The sequence below is a fragment of the Acipenser ruthenus genome, chromosome 5 (genome assembly GCF_902713425.1).
Source record: "Acipenser ruthenus chromosome 5, fAciRut3.2 maternal haplotype, whole genome shotgun sequence".
In the NCBI taxonomy this organism is placed as follows: Eukaryota; Metazoa; Chordata; class Actinopteri; order Acipenseriformes; family Acipenseridae; genus Acipenser; species Acipenser ruthenus.
This window is the reverse complement of record NC_081193.1, coordinates 75967627-75986655: the sequence shown is the minus strand read 5'-3', so window position 1 is coordinate 75986655 and position 19029 is coordinate 75967627. Positions and strand designations below refer to the sequence as shown.

Sequence of the window (19029 nt, the reverse complement as noted above, 5' to 3'; positions counted from 1 at the left end):
CAGTGTCAGAATTGGGGTTTTGTGACTGTTCTCATCCTTCCTACCGATTTTTGCTCGGAACACGAAAAACAGTCTGAAAGTTAAAACACTGCCACAAAAGCTCTCCCAGACGGCTGGAAAAGCTTTGATATTCAGTAATTAAACCTTCATAATGATGTACAGTCATTCTTTTTTTCAGTGTTTCAGTGCACTCTTGTGTTCCCATATTGGAGAGATCCATTGCCTGCAGGGATACCTGGGCAATCATTTAGTAGATTTTCAGAAATGTGTCTTGTGTTTTGTGGGGAGATTGGTGGAGTTTCTTTTTTTTTCTGTTTTCTTTCCAATAAAGAAAAGCAAAAAAATAGATTAATTTTAAAAAGCCATATCTGGTAAGAACACAATTTGGAGATTAAATAGATGTTTTTTTTTTCCCAACTTTAGTCATGTGACTCATTTGCAGGTTTAAATTAGTTTTGTTATCTCCCTGAGGATCTGATTTACATGGAACAGAAATGTTGCCTTACTTTAGTAAGACTAATATGTAACACAGAGGTTAATGGATATTTCAGTGCAATTAAGGAAAGCTATCCATATTCTTAATAATCACAATTATACAGAATAGCATACAATTATTCAGAACTCTCATTAAGGAATGTTTACTGGCTAAAATGTCCTTTAGCTAGTAAAGTTAGGAACCATGGTAACAATTTGTCATTGCAAACCAGAATAGAAAAATTCCTTTAAAACACCTCATCTGGAGTGTTAAACAAAGAAAGAGGAATGTGTGATAGTGATTTTAAATTCATAATCAAATAGTATACGGTAAATAATTTATTAATTTATTATAATATATAAACAGAGAAGCAGAAGCCACCTTGAAGGCATCTGATAGAACAGGGACAGAAGGACGAAGTAGTTAAACAATACAAACAAGTGAAATTAATTCAGCATGTCGCAGAATTGTTGATTACAGCTGTACTGCATTTGGGTTATTATTAATTAAACATGAGAGTCTACCATTGAGGAAATATTAACTCTTTATTGCATAATGTACACAAGTACATGGCCCTTTCTTCACTGTTTAAACTCGGAATACGGAATAGGGCTGTGGCGATACTAAGAATTTTGAAGTTGTTAGGTATTAATTAAATTGAATAAAATGTGTTAATTACTGAACACCAAACAATGCCTTGTTTTTTTTTACCTGTTTACACAATTATTGAGTAGCAATCAATAACAATCTAACATGATCAAATAACTGAAACTAATTTACATTTTATAAGTGTATTTGTCTTACCTGCAGACTGCCCTTGTTTTATGTCCTCTCTAAAGTGAGTTGTGGAATTATCATCCCACCTCTACTATTGAATAAAGGGTCAAATATTAACATACAATAGCAAGGATATAGTTAGAGAAGTGGTTCTAATTTTAGATTTCATTGAGATTTTTATAACTATTTATTATTCAACAAAAATAATTGTCACTGCTATCCTTAAGGGTCTTATGAAGGACCTCTATTGTTTTTTTTCCCCATATTGGATATATAGGTAGCCATGTTGTGGAGCAGACATGATGGTTTTGAAGGCACTAGCTGAAACGTTTGTTTTCTTGACTCAGTTATTTTTTACCTTTTGTATTTGCATAATCTGGGTCATCATACTGAGCAACAAGCAGATCATTGGATTTACGTGAGAATAATTCACAAATGGTCCCCAAGGCTTTCAAAGTGTAAACTCACATTGAAAGCATCAGGTAAAAATAGTTCTGAAGTTAATATGAGGGCACTGCTTTATAAGTTTCCACTGTAAATGTGCACAGTAATTTATCAGTTTTTCCATGCTTTTCCCAAGGGATGCATATATGGAGGCTGTGTGGTCCAGTGGTTAAAGAAACGGGCTTGTAACCAGGAGGTCCCCGGTTCAAATCCCACCTCAGCCACTGACTCATTGTGTGACTCTGAGCAAGTCACTTAACCTCCTTGAGCTCCGTCTTTCGGGTGAGACGTACTTGTAAGTGACGTACTTGTAAGTGAACTGATGCATTGTTCACACACCCTAGTCTCTGTAAGTCACCTTGGATAAAGGCGTCTGCTAAATAAATAAACAAATACCATAGTTAACCATCTACTGCCAGAATATGCTTTACCATACCTCTCTGGGCTTTACAATGCTTATCCTAATTTACCATGGTTTCACTATGAACATGAAGCGATGATCCTGAACACTGCAAGTGTGAAACACCGCAAACATGATTCAAATGAGCTTTGTTTGTCTGCATTCATGGGTGTAGAGTTTATAACCTCATCTAATCTCCCCATCAGGACAGAATCCGTCACTACAGTGCACCACACAACACTGCCAGGTACACTGGCTTGCCTGGAGAGAAAAGAAATACTGTTATTGGAACCAAAAATAAATAAATCAGCTATTCTCCCTGCTGGGTTATTTTTGCATTAGCACCATGTATTACCTTCTTTCTATTGCATGGTATCAAATCAAATCAAATCAAACGTTATTTATGTAGCTCCTTTCATGGCAGAGCCATCTCAAGGCGCTTAACAGAAATCAACAGTTCAAAACATCAACAATAAAACTGCAAAAGCCATAAAAACAGTCATAAAACTCTAGTACATAAAAAAAATAAAAACCGTAAAAACAGCAAAACAATAAAATAAAAATGATAGTCAGATTAAAATGGAAACGATAGATCATAAAAATAGGTTTTCAATCTTGACTTAAAAATTGCAACGGTTGAGACCTCTCTTATGAGCCAGGGAGAGTGTTCCACAGTACAGGGGCCCTACAAATGAATGCCTACCACCTGTGTTTTTCTTAAAAGCCCATGGGACAGTAAGCAGCCCAGCATCCTGGGATCATAGAGGCCGTCCAGGAATATAAGGGACTAAAAGATCCCTTAAGTATGATGGGGCCAGACCATTCAGGTCTTTATAGGTTAAGAGTAGGACCTTAAAATCAATCCTAGACTGCACCGGGAGCCAATATAGGGCTGCTAGCACAGGGGAAATATGTTCAATTTTTTTTTACTTTTCAAATTCTGGCCACAGCATTTTGTACAAGCTGCAATCGGGATAAAAACATAGCTTGGGATACCTGAGAACAGGGCGTTGCAATAATCAAGCCCAGATGATACAAAGGCATGCATCAATCTCTCAGCATCCTGCAGCGAAAGAAAGCATCTTACTTTAACAATATTTGTAAGGTGATAAAATGACACTTTGGTTACATTCCTAATATGCGGTTCGAATGAAAAATCTGACACCCGTTCTTCATTTCAGCTTTCAGCGAGTAAGGGAAGCTGTCCACTGGAAAAACACATGGATTTGTATTGTTTAGTTGACTCTTTGATCCCAAAAGCATACCTCTGTTTTATCTGAATTTAACAATAAAAGGTTGTCCGACATCCTTAGTTTAATATCAGTGAGGCAGGTGGTCAGAATATTTGAAGATAAAGTATCAACCGGTTTTAGAAACAAATATAGTCTCAGCATAAGAATGAAAATTGACCTCATGTCTATGGACAATATTGCCCAAGGGTAGCATGTATAGGGAAAACTAAATTGGTCCAAGAACAGAGCCCTGGGGGACGCCACGTGTAACTTCAGATGGAAAGGAAGAATCTTCCTCAGTTTTAACATATTGTAGCCTATTTGAAAGATAGGATTTAATCCAGGACAATACACTACCTGATAATCCTATACGACTCTTAATCAATATAGGATGATCAATAGTGTCAAATGCTGCACTCAGATCTAAAAGAATAGGAACCGATGATGAGCTCGTATCTGATGACAAGAGCATGCCATTTACGACTCTTATAAGAGCAGTTTCAGTATATGGCCAGGGCGGAAACCTGACTGAAATTTCTCATATCTATCATGTACTGCTAGGAAGATGTTAAGTTGGTTAGCTACCACTCTCTCTAAAACTTTAGATAGAAAGGGGAGATTAGAAATAGGACTAAAGCTGTTAAGGATTTTTGGACCCAGAGTAGGTTTTTTAAGCAATGGTTGTACTACAGCAACCTTGCAAGGGTTGGGAACAGTACCAGATGAAAGCAAACTATTAAAAATATTTAAAGCGGTATTGTTAATCCTAGAAAAAAACACTTTAAGCAGTTTAGTAGGAATAGGGTCTAAAGCACATGCAGTGTATTTTGTTTTACGAACTAGGACGGGATGGGATGGGACAGGAAAAATTTATGATGGGACAGGATGGGACGGAACTCCAGTTTCACTCCCGTGTCACTCTCTAAATTAAATCTGGCTGATTAATTAAGATGAAAGAATCAAAGGTTTGGTCAGGTGTAGCAGGACACAGAGAAGTAGGCTTGTTTAAATTGGATGTACTATTATGCCTCTTCTCCACTGTACAACCAAGCTGCGCCAAGCCCTCACGATGAGGTTAAAGGGAGCCTGGGTTGTTTTTCCGCTGCAGAGCCAAGCCGTGCTACTGACATCACAAGCAACTGTCTTTTATAATCCACAAATTCTACTGATTATATCGACTTACTATAGTTCAGTTAGTTCTGTTGAAGGGGGAAGAATGTTTTAAAAATATGATTTGCCAAAGATATCTAGCAGCCGGATTCAGATGTCTTGTGAGGCCAGAGTTTCACGGTTTGGTTCTCGCTCGGCTCGACAAATAGTCAGTGGAGAACCACCCATATCCGTACCGTACCGAGCCCTCTTGGGTCGGATGTGCCAGTGGAGAATGTATACTGAGCACCAAAAGAAACTTATCACTTATATTTGAGCATCAAAAGAAACGTATCACTTTTATTTGGATAAAATTCACTTGATGTGATCGAAAAATGACAAACTCTGTTTTAGAGCAGGTGCAGTGACTTTTTATTGTGCTGATTAACAACTGACATCACGAAGATACTGCACAATGATCTGTCGATCTTGGGCAGGTGTTGTGATTCTTGGTCTCCCAGTTCATGGCCTGTCATTGACAGAGTGTGTCTGGTTATACCGTCTCGCTAGGTTTGAAATTGCTGGCTGTGAACACCCAAGACGGCAAGCCACAATACACTGCCCTAGTCTAGCCTCCAACATGCCGATTGCACGAAGGCGCTGCTCTCTTGACAGACGTGGCATATTGTTTTTTTTTTTTCTGTGATTCCATATCCAGTGTCCAATCAACTGTCTCACTAATTAGTTGATTAAGTGCTTATGCTTCAGTCATAGTCACTCAAGCATGTCATGGTCAAGGATGAATGATCTCGTGATTAAAAAGAAAAAAAAAGAAACCAGCAATCTCCAAGCTATAGGGCGCATCCTGCACTCCACACGGAGTGCCTTTACTGCATGCGCCACTCGGGAGCCCTGCATTCTTATTTTTAATAGGTGCTACAGTATCAAAGAAGATTGCTTAGGATGGTGTTATAATTATCTACTAACATATCAACTGATCCTGACTGAATGGGAGCTTGAGTAGGCAAGGCATCCAACAATATATTGGTAGTTGGTGAATTATAAGGACAACATTAAATATAGTGCATTGTGTGCTTGCTAGAACTAGGTAGTGATATTTCAAAAAGGACAGCGGAATGGTCTGAAAACACGAGGTCTGTAATTAGTAGAGGTTGAATATTTAAACCGTGAGTGATGACCATGTCTAAAGTATCGCCATGAATATGGGTGGGGCCAGTAACATGTTGAATAAACCTGAACGAGTCTAGAAATTAACTAAAAGTTCTAGTGAGGGGATCTCGATCCACATCAACATGTGTATTAAAGTCGCCTAACAATCATTGTAGATAAAATTTACCAATTTCAACAAGACAAGAAAAAGAGAATTAGGTATAGGGGTTTGGTAAATAAGTGTAATGTAAATTGGTTGTGGATTTTTGACAGAAACAGAAAGTATTTCAAATGACGAATAACCACCTGTGCTTTCAAGATTAAGATCGAACTCTTCACCAGAAATGGTAGCAATCCCACCACCCGACCTATAGCATGTGCCTTCTGATAGAAAGAGAAACCTGCGGGACAAAACTCTACTACTGGTACAGTCTCGTCCTGTTTCACCCAAGTCTCAAGTTAAAATATCTAGCTTTGATTCCAAAATAAAATCGTTGATTAGGAGAGATTTATTCCAAATGATTTTGTATTCACTAAGGCCACACGAAGGGAGGTCAGTACTGATCGCTGACGTGTTCATTTTAATTAAATTCTTAGAACATTAACCCCGGGAAGAAGCTGAAATTTGACAACGAGGGACTGAAACTACCTTGATAGAGTACTTCATTTGTGGAATTTGAATCACATGGCAGAAGAGTGTGAATCAGTTTTCCATGGTGATACATTGAGTCAAAGATTTTTTAAACAGAGACGCTATGTTGTCTGCCAGTGCTGTGATGTGCTGGAGTCAGTGACCATTTCAATAACACAGTTCTGCTTGCTGCTCAGCTTACAAGCACTGCAATACTGTAATTAACGGTAACAGGTGAAGTCTGGTTCCTTAATTAACTTTCTTATTTTGTGTTGGGAACTTTTTATACCCTTGGAAGCACCTTGAAGGAGATATAGTAGATGGAACACCATTTGCTTATAACTTATTTTATATTGAAGGGGCTCTAAAAAACCCTCTTCTTTATTATGAAAAAATTGATTTCCTGCCAAGAGGAAAAAACACTTGATATAAATTCATATTGATCTTTTGAATACATTGTTTTTTTATTTATTAAACCTATTTGCATTACTAATGTGGGTTTGAACTTCTCTTAATCAGTGCAGATTTTTTAATTAATTTGGACTGGGGCATTAACAAAGGGTTCAAACCACAGAAAGTTCTGATGCATGTTTAGAAGTGTCCGGTGGCTACCTCTAATCATGTTGACAGTGTATTTGTTGTGTCTGTCATGCAAAGACTACAAGAGAAATAAATTGTCATTATTATTAGAGGTAGCCACTGAATGCTTATAAACAGATGAAAAGCTGATGCTAAGGTATTTAATCTGCTCCCAGCTATCGGCAAAAGTTTTACATCACTCTAGAATTTATAATTGTGCTTCATAAAATTGAATGAAACCAACTGAATAATGTTACGTTAGCATATTTAATTACATACCGCTTTGCAGTTTTCCATATACTTAACGAAAAACTGACAAATTAAAAATGTGACATTTCGATATCACACATGAACACGTCACAAGTCTTGACACTTGTTACTCAATTAGAAGTAAATTCAAAGTGACAATCAGAAGTGGTAACGAGTAGATTTAAGCTATACAAGCATGATTTTTACATAGATTTTGGGGAAGAGCCATAGCTCCTAAGAAAACACGCTCAGCCATCATTGCACTTTATAAAGGTAAGGTTTTAGCAGTTGTCAGATAGCCAACACAGGTTATGCCAGCCAAAACACAGTATCTAAGATCATCCAGAAATATAAGAAGACTGCCCCAGGTCTGGATGCCCAAAAGTCAGCATGGCTCACCAGGATCGCCATCTATGCCATCTATGCCGTTCAAATTTGAGAGCTAGGATGGCCAGTAGTGTCCACTTACTACTGGCCATCCTAGCTGGAAAGAAGTTGGAGTGAAGTTATCTGCATGCACCCTGGGAAGGTGTCTCTTGCAGTATGGACTGGTGTCAGGGAGGCTTGCTAAAAAAACCCTTTCTGAACAAGAAAACATCAGAGATCACCTAAACTTTTGTCGCATATACAAAGACTGGACTGGAGTTTTCAGCTGTTTTGGAATCCAAGGTGGACTAAGAGTTTGAAGGTGCAAAGGAGAAAGATACAGGCGGGAGTGTACGTCCCAATGACAAAGCATCTGGAAACTGGCCATATCTGGGAATGCTTTTCTGTCAAAGGCACAGGATCCCTACATGTTTTACCCAAGGGGGCAGCTATGAACAAGGACTGGTACCTGAAAACACTCCAAGACCACTTCCTCCCTACATCTCAGAACCATTTTCCTAATGATTTATACTTCCATGATGACAGAGCCCCTTGCCACCAAGCCAAACAAGTGAACAAATGATTAGAAGACAACAGTATCACGCCACTTAAATTTTGGCCTGGAAATTTGCCGAATCTCAAGCCTATTGAAAATGTTTAGGGTCTGATAGGACAGGAAATCAGGAAAAATCAACCATGCAGCCGGAGGAATCTAAAGGATTAATTGAGTCCATGCCTGACAAGATTAAGGAAGTCTTAAAACACAGTGGAATGCACTGCAAATACTAAGTACTGCTATTATGGCTTCCGGTAGACTTTTGCATGCAGTTTTTTTGATGTTAAATAAAATATCTATTTTTATTTTTATAAATGAATGTCTCAATCCTAAAATTTTAGGGTGATGCAAAACTTCTGGCCATAGCTGTATATAGAATGTGTTTTGGTTTAAACATTTTGAACGCTGTGCGTCATTGTCATTCAGAGTGTGGGATCTACACTCTCTGCAAAGTTATAAGCGTAATTGAAACTAATCAATCTAATGGGGACATGACTTATAATAGTGATCAGAACCTGATTAGAACTTTCAGTGCTTTTTTTTAATGCTCCACACAGACTGCCCTTTCCCGTTGGCTGACAGAGCTGCATTGCCTTCAGCCACTGCCAATGGTTAGTTCAGGAGTGAAATTCTCAACAAAAAAGGAATTGATAAAATATAACCAATTCACCATAAACAAAGAAGCTAAAAATATTGAAAGCTTTGTACCCTCTGCTTGTATCACTCAGTCATGTACTGCAATATAACACTTAAGTTAAACCTTAAATGATAAGTATTAACAAATATTACACTATACAGTAACTGCTGTATAGAGGGAGTTTTGTTTCAAGATATCCTAAAAAAGTGGTGAAATTGGATAAAAAAAACCCAGCTGTGTAAAAGGTCTAAGTCAAGCAATGCACAATAGGGGCTGAAATACCCTTCTACTTTTTAATGTATTTATTTAACATGCCCTAGAAAACAGCTATTTTCACCAATTCTGTCACATTCCTCGTTTTGAAGGTTTAAAAGAAAAAAACAAACATATTAATCAGGAGACTAAATTAAACATTTCATAATAGTAAACTTAATTTCAGATGTTATTCAGTCTATGAACAGCTGTCTTATGCTTTCCATTCCTTCAACAGAGAATTAGTAGTCGATATCATGGGAGGGTATTGATTACAGCACATAAAATGGTAAAACCGGTAAATGTGTGATTTTGATGATGTTATTGACCAATCATATCAATCCATGGGCAGATGAGACTGAACGATTGGTTTAATAATGACTGGCACCATCCATTGGTTCATTTCGAGAATATTTTAGTGAGTGTTTAGTTGCTGTGACAAGACTTTCTAATGGGACGCTAGTGGACTGGTAAAAGTGGAAGGAATGCATGCGTGTTGGAAGAAAAGCAGATAACAAGCATATAAAATAAGTCCTAGTACCAGCGTTAAAATAAGTCCTGATACTGAGTACCGGTGAGTAGCTGCAGAATTTCACCCCTGCGTTAGTTCCACCTTACATGGTCTCTCACAGTTGAAAACTTGACGGTCAGAAGCCCTGGTTGTAATGCACTAGTGTGTGTGTGTGTGTGTGTGTACAGTGCTGTGGGAGTGTGGTCTCAGTGTCCTCTCTTTCCTTCCAGCGGTGTCCGTGAAGGGATCCTCAGCAGCTCTCTCCCTGCCGATCTACACTGGGCTGCTCGCGCTGTTCTCAACAGCCCTGTTCCACAGATGATGACGACTAAAGATGACTGCCTACCTACCTGTCTGCCGGTGGACTACTACTGCCCTGCCCCCCCCTTCCCTCTCTCACTTTTACTGCCTCTCTTATCTGTGTCTGTCTCTACATCTCTCTCATCTTTCTCTCTCACTTTCTTTTACCCTTTTTGAACTGTCAACTCAAAACAATCAATACCGTACCCATCCTCTCCTTTATTCTGCATCTTTTTTCTCATCCCCACTTCATACCATAACCAGTCCCACTCTTTCAGCCTGCATTTTCTCCCTCCATTTTGTATCTCCCTCTTTTGTCCATCCTTCCTTCCTCATCCCATGTTGTTTCTTATTTTTTTTCCTGTTACAGCACTTTTTATTCCTCAATCGCTCTCCGTTTTACCTTTTTTCATTCATTTGAATGTTTTTCCTCTCCTCTGTTCTTTTCTCCCACCTTCCTTCCCTCCCTCCCTCCCTCCCCAGGACACCAACGAGTCTAAAAAAATCTACCAAAGACTTCAAGCAGCGTGAACCTGTAAAGGAGAGCTGCACAGAAATCCGTTGATTGTTAAACAAGGTGGTGGACTAGGACTGGGAAATGATTTAAAAGGCAAACAAAGCAAGGGACCCCCTTTGTGTTGCTGAAATAAGATCTTTCCTGTGATTGCACTTCTGTTCGAGAAGGTGACGGACTAATCAATGGATTTTTTTTTAAAGAATGGAAAACAAAAGAAGCACAAGTTTGTACTGATTTTTCCCTTGTTTTTTTTTTTTGGTTTGTTTGTTTGCCGTCTTGATGAACTACTTACATTTCTTCTTTGTTACAGCAAAATAACTCTCTTTCTGTATCTTATTTTCTTAACGGGATGAGAAGATGGCTAGAACTGTTTGTTTGACTCCACTACTGCTTAAGTACTGTGCTGTACTGTCTTTGAGATTGTAGACTGCACCAGTGCTGTGCCCATCTCTCTGTGTATGGAGACTGCAGACTGCACCAGTGCTGTGCCCATCTCCCTGTGTATGGAGACTGCAGCTGTGCCCATCTCTCTGTGTACGGAGACTGCGCATCGCTTACATTCATTTATCCCATGTACTCCATTACAGCTGCATGTACGCCATTGTACTCATATATTGTATCCCAGTGCAAAAAGCCCAGTGCCCGGCAGGGGCAGTGACTGCTTTGCTCTGCGACTCTCCTCTCCTCTCCTCTCTATAGCTGAAGCTGTGTCTGCACTAGTGCCCAAAGAAACTCCCTCTTTATTACGCTATTTGATTCACATCAAAAATAAATTAAATACTGAAAATGGTGAATTAGTGAAGGGCCCTTTATACAGGAATATATAGGGTTTAAAATACAATACAATAGTGATTTATAAAGCACCTTCTGTAAAACACCTCAAAGTTCTGAACATATAATAAACAAAATTAAATGCCTCGTCAGACAAATAGGTTTTTAATCTAGATTTTAGAATTGCCACTGATGTGGAGTCCCTGATATGTTTCAGCAGAGAATTCCATAAATGGGGAGCGCAGTGCCTGAATACCCTCCCTACCTCCCACAGTTTTGAACTGAGCTTTCGGGATGGTCAATAACTCTGCAGTAGAAGGGCTTAGAGAATGGGCTGTAATGTATTCAGACAACATGTCTAAAAAGTACTGAAGAGCTAATATTACTGTCAACAGTGACCAAATTACTGAATTATCGAGGGAGAGCTGTACTATTGAAAAAGAAGTGGACTACCCTCTATCAACAGGGCTCATACATCTCTTAGGATCGCTGATCTTCAAGCCAACCCAAGTCCAGCAGTCCCTCGATTCCTAGCTCAATGCTCTCAGCTAAGGAACCATGCCCATGTTAACTGCACACAGAGCACAGAAGCCCTTGGCAGTGTAAACACAGCTCGGGAGTCTAGAGCAGAGCAGTCATGCCTGAGGTGTGCGAGATGTGATATAGAAAATAGTGGACTATGGTCTATTTATATATATATACAAAAAAAAAGGTTGTGTATGCAGACCTGTGTAACTTAGTTTCTTATAGGTTCTACCTTAGTATTCATATTCACTCTGCAACAGGTAGATCACAGGAATGGTGAATAATAATGTAAAAATGTACTTCAAACAGAACAGGTTGATTCTGGTTCTGATCTATATGCATATAAACAAGTGTGGCCATGTATCCAGGTTAAGGACCAGTATGATTGTATTCAATACCTTGTGTTCAGAGCTCTGTGTATACATTATGGGGCCTGTATGCAGACTCACATGGATGCACCCTGTACATTGACAGGTAGACTGAAAATATAAAGAGGGCAGGTGCTGGGTTTTGAATATTCTATGTCATGTATCAAAATATTTTAGAGGAAAACAATATATCTGAGAGATAGTTTGGAAACAAAGCATTTGCCTGCAGCCCTGTATCATATATGAAATGCATTTGCAGGTGAAACACACTGCCAGAATAATTTAAGCACCTTAGCTTGAACACAAGCTTGTTTCTGACCTGTTACATCAAATAGCCAGTGCTTAGGAGTCACAGAATGGACTACACCGCTGCCCTGGCCACCACTTGACGTTGAAGAATGTTCTCCTGGACACCTGGCACACCCAGCCCAAGGTGTGGGTCAGATCCTAACTAACATCCAAGTGTCGTCAGGCACTCAAGGAAAATGGCAGCGGGCCAAGACCATGTTAAGCAGTGAATATCATTGCTGGTCTTACACAGACTTGTATGTTCATTTTAACAACGTTTTGAAGCCTGATTGTTTGTAATGGCACATTGAATTGAACCACTAACCTTAAGGTTCAAGGTAACCGTACCATTCAACTTAAGAGCAAGCTCTATAGTCGAGAGGTGAGTATGGGTCTTATGCTGATGTCATTGGCCTGCCGTCAGTTGCCAACGTAGGGCCAACCAAACTGCCGACATAAGCCCAACATTGGCCTAACTAAAAATTGCTGTCTGTGTATGTTACTGTAAATTCATAGTATGGGTAACCATGGGAAAACATGGGCAAACTGCAAAATAACCATGCACATTCCCTGTGGTAAACTTTTAAAAGGAGACAAATAAACCAGTCGAATGATACAGGGCTGCAGTGCCAGTGTGGCTGGAAGTTGTTGTCATGGTGCGTGCTGTGATAGAGAGGAGAGAGATTGTGTGATAAGATTTCATTCTACATTGTCACCTGCTTTCTGCTCTCAAATGTTCTTAAATCAAGTTGGTAATTGTATTTTGTTATGCAGAAGAAGATATCTTGTTATTTACATTTATTGATAAAAATGTAAAATCCTTTAAAGCGCAATGAGGAGGCTTCTGTGGCTGGCTATTAAACTCTCCAGCGTTGAGTCAGACTGGCCGGCTGTGTGTTTCTGTGAGTCCTTTTCATTAATCCAGCTTCCTACTCCATCACACAACTCCTCAGGGGTACAGCAAGACAAGCACTCAACACTAGAACACATCTAGCTTTAATTTGCGAAGGAGCTCCTTGAAGAACAAACGTGACAAACCTTTCGCCAGAGCAATTTAGACCAGCTACCTGGTTTTAAAACACCTTACAATCACATTAGAGAAGTAATTCAGCCAATCAGGGATGAGCAGAACAGTCACATCCAATACAATGTAACATTGGCCCAATGCAATCCAGTAAACTTTTATTTCACTTCATAATAGCTTTAATTTCCCCTGCTGTAGCTGGTGTTACCTGCAGATAAATGACCTTGGATATTGTGAAGTGCCCTTCCCTCAGGCTCATGGCACGCAACTGTCACCATGGTTAATTATCTTGCACTGCTGCTTTGGATATTGGATATTACTCCTTAATTGTTGCAATTTTAAACAGAACTGGATTATTTTTATATTTTCTATTCACATGTACCAGGTCATTGATCTGCTGAGGCAGTACTTCCAAACTCATTTCACTGCTCGGCTTATCTGTATTTTTTCAACTAAACTAAACCTCACATTTTGTCTTGCTTAGTGGTTGTTTTCTACATACAAGTCCGGTCCCATCCCCCCACCCCTTTACAATAGCAGGGGGTGTAGGGGACTTTTATTTCAACACGATACTGGTATAGGTGGTAATGTGAAATGTAGAATGCAAGAGAATCCCTGGATTCAAGATATTACAGAAACACATACATTGCAGGAAGCAGTATTGGAAATGACGTCAGAATTATTAATCACACTTTAGCCTGCCATTCAGGTTCACATACATTCACATTCGCATTGGGGAACCTGTTTCTGCATTGTGCTGATTCACATTTAGTCAATTTGATAAACAGGAAATTGCAAGTGCGCTGTAATTTACTGTAGAAGAGCTTCACTAATTCACTTTTTTCAGCATACTTTTTCACAACGACAGGGATCAGAGATGTGGTCTTTTTTTTTTTAAATGTATGGATATAAATGCATCTACACAGTACAGTGGGAGTAAACAGACACACACAAAGCTGTTATCATATTCCCTTTAATAGTACTCTGTATTCATGTTCATATACATCAACGGCCTAAAGCAAAACATGCGTTATTCAGTTTAGCTTCAGTTTAAAACAAAGTGTAATTGCTCTGGGTACAACTGGAAATAAGGTAATACTTTAACTTTATTGGAAAGCGAAAACAGAGTGTAGCAGTCAGCAAGCATCTCTTTCAAGACGTTTGTGCGTCAAGTCACTCATGTAACATGTTTCCATTAACTTGCTGTGTTTCTACTTGTGATGGCAGCGCACAGAAACGGTCAGCCTTGGGTGTTTGGTTTCAATAGTTAAAGTGGTTGCAGCTAAAAGAATAATTCTATAAATCTTACTTGCTGTGCACATCCATTAGCTACCTAGGCTTCACATGTGCAGTTTTGAAAGAAACATATGTTGTTATACCTGGTACTACACTAGGTTAAAATAAATCAACAACCAGTTGATTTCCCTATTAACTGACAGGCTTTCAGCCAGTAACATGCTTGGACCCAGAAGACACTGCTGAGGGGAAATTAAAACTGTGACAGATTTCCTGAGGGTAAGACATTGAAACTAATAATTTCTTTAATGGAGTGTAGTACCAGATTTAATGTGTTAAAATGCTTGCTATAATGTGTTTCTTTCAAAACTTCACATTTGAAACCTAAATCAAAATAGTGTTTGAAGGTTAGATTTATGGAATTATTTTGTTGGCTACAATTACTTTAAGGGGGCTGGTAGTTTTGTAGTGATCCTCTAGGGTAAGAGTAGGGCTGGCCATGCTCCGGTTCTGGAGCCAGAGCGGAGCTGAAGCTGGAGCTGGGGATGCTGGAGCCGGAGCGGAGCTGGGGATGCTGGAGCCGGAGCGGAGCCGGAGCTGGGGATGCTTGGGCTGGAGCGGAGCCGGAGCTGGATATGCTGGAGCCGGAGCTGGGGATGCTGGAGCTGGGTATGCTGGAGCCGGAGCAGGGGATGCTGGAGCCGGAGCGGAGCCGGAGCTGGGGATGCTTGGGCTGAAGCGGAGCTGGAACTGGGTATTCTGGAGCCGGAGCGGAGTTGGAGCTGGGGATGCTGGAGCCGGAGCGGAGCGGAGCTGAGGATGCTGGAGCTGGAGCTGGAGCTGGGGATGCTGGAGCCGGAGCTGGAGCTGGGGTTGCTGGAGCCGGAGCGGAGCTGGAGCTGGGGATGCTGGAGCCGGAGCGGAGCTGGAGCTGGGGATGCTGGAGCCGGAGCTGGGGATGCTGGAGCCGGAGCGGAGCGAGGGATGCTTGGGCTGGAGCAGAGCTGGAGCTGGGTCACTGGAGCACTCCGGAGCATGGAGTCAGAGCTGAGGTTCCGGAGCAATCACTATTTCTTGCCTTTCACATTTTAAAAAATCCTTCCTGAATTATTCAGCTCAAACATTTGAAGTATATACAATAACTAAATGTAAATACAGAAGTACTTTCATGTAAATAATATTTCTGTTGATATAAGGAGTCGGCCAAAATTATCAACTGGAATCGTGTATTCCAGTATCTGCAGCCATTACCTAATCGTGCAGTAAGAGGACCGTGAGTGAAAGATTATAGTCAAATGTAACCCGAAACGTACAAATGAGGCTAGGATTGAATAATAAAATAAAAGCTTAGTGAAGACTGGTACTAAATCAAAGCAGTTATCATATTCACAATGTAGTGTATGACAGACTGACCATTAACGGAAATGTATAGTATAGTAAAACGTACCACAAGACATATTAGATACTGTACTTTATAGGTGACCATATGGCTCTGTGTTCAGCGGGACAGTTTGGGATAGTTCAGGCTTTTCAACTCACAACCCAGTGCTTTCTGGTAAGTGTAGTCCTGCTTCTCTTAAAGGTAAGAATGGTACCTGAGACAGATAAAATGTACCAGAATGCATTAAGTTGCGAGTTGAAAAGCCTGAACTATCCCAAACTGTCCCACGTAACACAGAGCCATATGGTCACCTTATTTATAAAACACTGATTCTATCCATGTAACATATATTTATTATATAGCTGAAACAAACATGGTATTTTCATGTTCAGATATCTGTTCGGGATTCAGACATGTATTTGAATATTTGTTTGCAAAACGTTATCAAAGTCATTATATGTAATAATATTAAAGTTGAAAAATAACCCAGAAATAAGAAAGGCGTGACTACCCTCGTCAATTAATTACAAAACAAATGATGCTGTACAGTAGTTACGGTTAAATAAAAACACCTTGTGTGCATTTCAGGTAAAAACATAAAGTAAACAATGCATTTTTTTTTTAATAATCCCTGCCACTGCAACTTCACATGTGTGTAGAGATCACTATTTGGCAGCTAGTGTTGCGTGCGCAGTCTAATCTGGACTTTTTTTTTTTGACTGCTAGAAGTAAATAGGGGACCAAGAGAACTCCCACACTGTGCTATTTTTACAACTGCTAATTTAGAAACTGTTGCCAACTTCTGGCAAGGTGGTAAATCGGAGCAAGTCAAAACAGGTTGTGATATATATATTTTTCATTTCTGTCAACTGTGTCATTTCTGACTGACTGATATTTTTTCCCCTTTGAATACATGTAAAAAAATATATATATATAATAATCTGGATATTAGTCCCAGTACTCAATTATATATATTCCTTATTGAAATGTATTTTACTGTAGTTAACTGGTTGTATATTATTATTACACAAAGACTGAGAATTTACAATAACAATAATAATACAGGTCTCAAAGTGTAAGCAATCAAAGACATTTTTAAAAAAATAACATTTGTATACAAACCTGCAAAACAAGTATTGGAAATGATGTACAGAAAAGCTAGATCTGAAGAGTATATTTACCACAAAAGCTCTTCAAGATGGCTATTGCTTTTTCTTTCAAATTTTTAGACTTAGTTTCATTTTTGTAAAGTTGCCTTACAAATCTACAGTAATTAGCCATATTCAAAAACGGATTATATTATGGTAGATGCTGCATATATACCCCCCAACTCCTGTCGAATATATGTGAATCCTTAGCAGGTCATTGTTGGATCAGTTGTTTTGGTTCTTGGTCAGTGGTACTTTGAGAGAGGCAAACACAGAGGCTATCTATTTGCAGTCAACGGTTTTACTGTAAACAAGTTCATATCTAGCTGATTAACAAAAAAAAAAATGTATCCAAATCCGATCATCGGTTCTACTGCTGTCGTGAAAAAGTCCAAAAGAGCGAATCAGCTCAATATAAGGTTTCCCACAATCCTTGTATGACTTAATCTAACCTGTGTGACAATCACCTCCAAAACCTACTTAGTTTGCGAGTTATGGATGTGTAAAATGTAAGCATGATTTTAGTATCCTCTCCCAACTTTGCGGGCTGCTGACCCGATTGAACAATAATAAAAAAATAATAATCATATTGGATGTTACTATGATAGTCAAGAACTGATTAGAGGAGCCGGAGCAGGAGCCAGATAAAAGCAGCTGGAGCTGGAGCAGCAGTGTGGAGCTGCACCATAGGGACTGCAGGATGCAACCTGCAGCTGGAGCAGGGGATCTCCATCAGCTCTGGAGCCAGTCTGGAGCTGGAGCTGAGCTACCAGAGCCAATCTGGATCCTGAGCGGGCAAAGCCAGAGCATGGCCAACCCTAGGTAAGAGCAAACATCAGGCCATGGTTACCCCAGACTACCCCGGCAGAGAGGTATCAATCAAAATATCAGTGCCAGAACAAAGAAAGTCAAAATGTAGTCAGCTGGTTTAATTCTCTAAACAAAAATAAAATGCAAGCGTTTTCCTGACTGAAAAGGCAGTTTCATGGGGCACACATCTGTAGCATTACAAGCAACAACAAGTATTTTATTTTTATTTACAGTGAACTGTCCTTAAAACGAACTCTGATTAGCAGTCGCTTATTGTAAATTACTTCTTATAATATGAATTCACTTAACACACATTTCCTGTTAGTGAAAAATAGAGCCCTCCCAGGGAAAATGTGAATAAAATGAAATGCCCTAGTTTGAACAGCTGAGTGTAAAGGATATAGGAAAATGTATTAACTTGCATCCACATTAGCACTTCTGTACTGTATTTTTTTATTTATTTCTTAGCAGACACCCTTATCCAGGGCGATTTATAATCTGTTGTTTGGGGACTACAGGTCCTATTATGCATTTCCAGTTGCCATAGCGCTCACACAGAAACATGCACTATCCGTACAAGAAAAAGAACGATATTGCTACAGATTTCAACATTCCCACAGACACTTTGTCAACCATTCTAAAAACAAGGGATCCAATAATACAGGCTTATGAATAGCAAACTACTGTATGGATGCAAGTCATTAGTGTTTCTGATTTGCTCAATACCCTGATGTTGAGAATGACTTGCTTTTGTTGTTTAAAAATACCTGTGATCAGAATGGGACATGCAGGGTTCAAGTGCATTTGCAATGGATACTTACAGCCGTATTTTCAATAAAACACACAGTGCTTTACATTTATATTACTTTTCATTCCTCTGTAATTGTAATTTGATTTCAGTGTTACTGTAACTTCAATAAAAAAAAAAAAATAAAAAAAAACTGACAGTATGCTTTTGGCTTTAGACAATATAAATTACTGATAAGATTTAAAAAAAAAATGTGCTGGTCCCTTGGAATGAACGAGAATTGGCTTTTTATTTTATTGTTTTCTTGGGACGGCATGGCATGTTCTATTTGAAAATAGGCTGACCTATTAAAACAGAATAAGTCTGACAGGCAAGATGGATACAAACCATAAAGTTCTTCAAGCAGAACAATGGTGTTCTCACCTTGCAAGAGGTCTTGGCAACTCCGCAGTGCAATATACTTTCAACAGGACACTTCTATCATCCTTTTCAAATTCCTCCTGTCAAAATATTTTAAGACTTCTAAAAAACATTACTATGAGGTC

General features: G+C 39.3%; 1 protein-coding gene across 2 annotated transcripts in view; it reads left to right on the top strand.

Annotated features, from left to right (window-relative positions):
* LOC117403078 (MAM domain-containing glycosylphosphatidylinositol anchor protein 1) overlaps window positions 1–13019 on the top strand; it is a 193418-nt gene extending 180399 nt beyond the window's left edge. For both annotated transcript variants that reach the window (XM_034004980.3, XM_034004979.3), the window contains one exon: window positions 9599–13019. In XM_034004980.3, coding sequence (XP_033860871.3) covers window positions 9599–9690 — 92 coding nt within the window. In that variant the 3' untranslated portion in view covers window positions 9691–13019. The remainder of the gene's footprint in view (window positions 1–9598) is intronic.
* Window positions 13020–19029: the final 6010 nt, after the last annotated feature.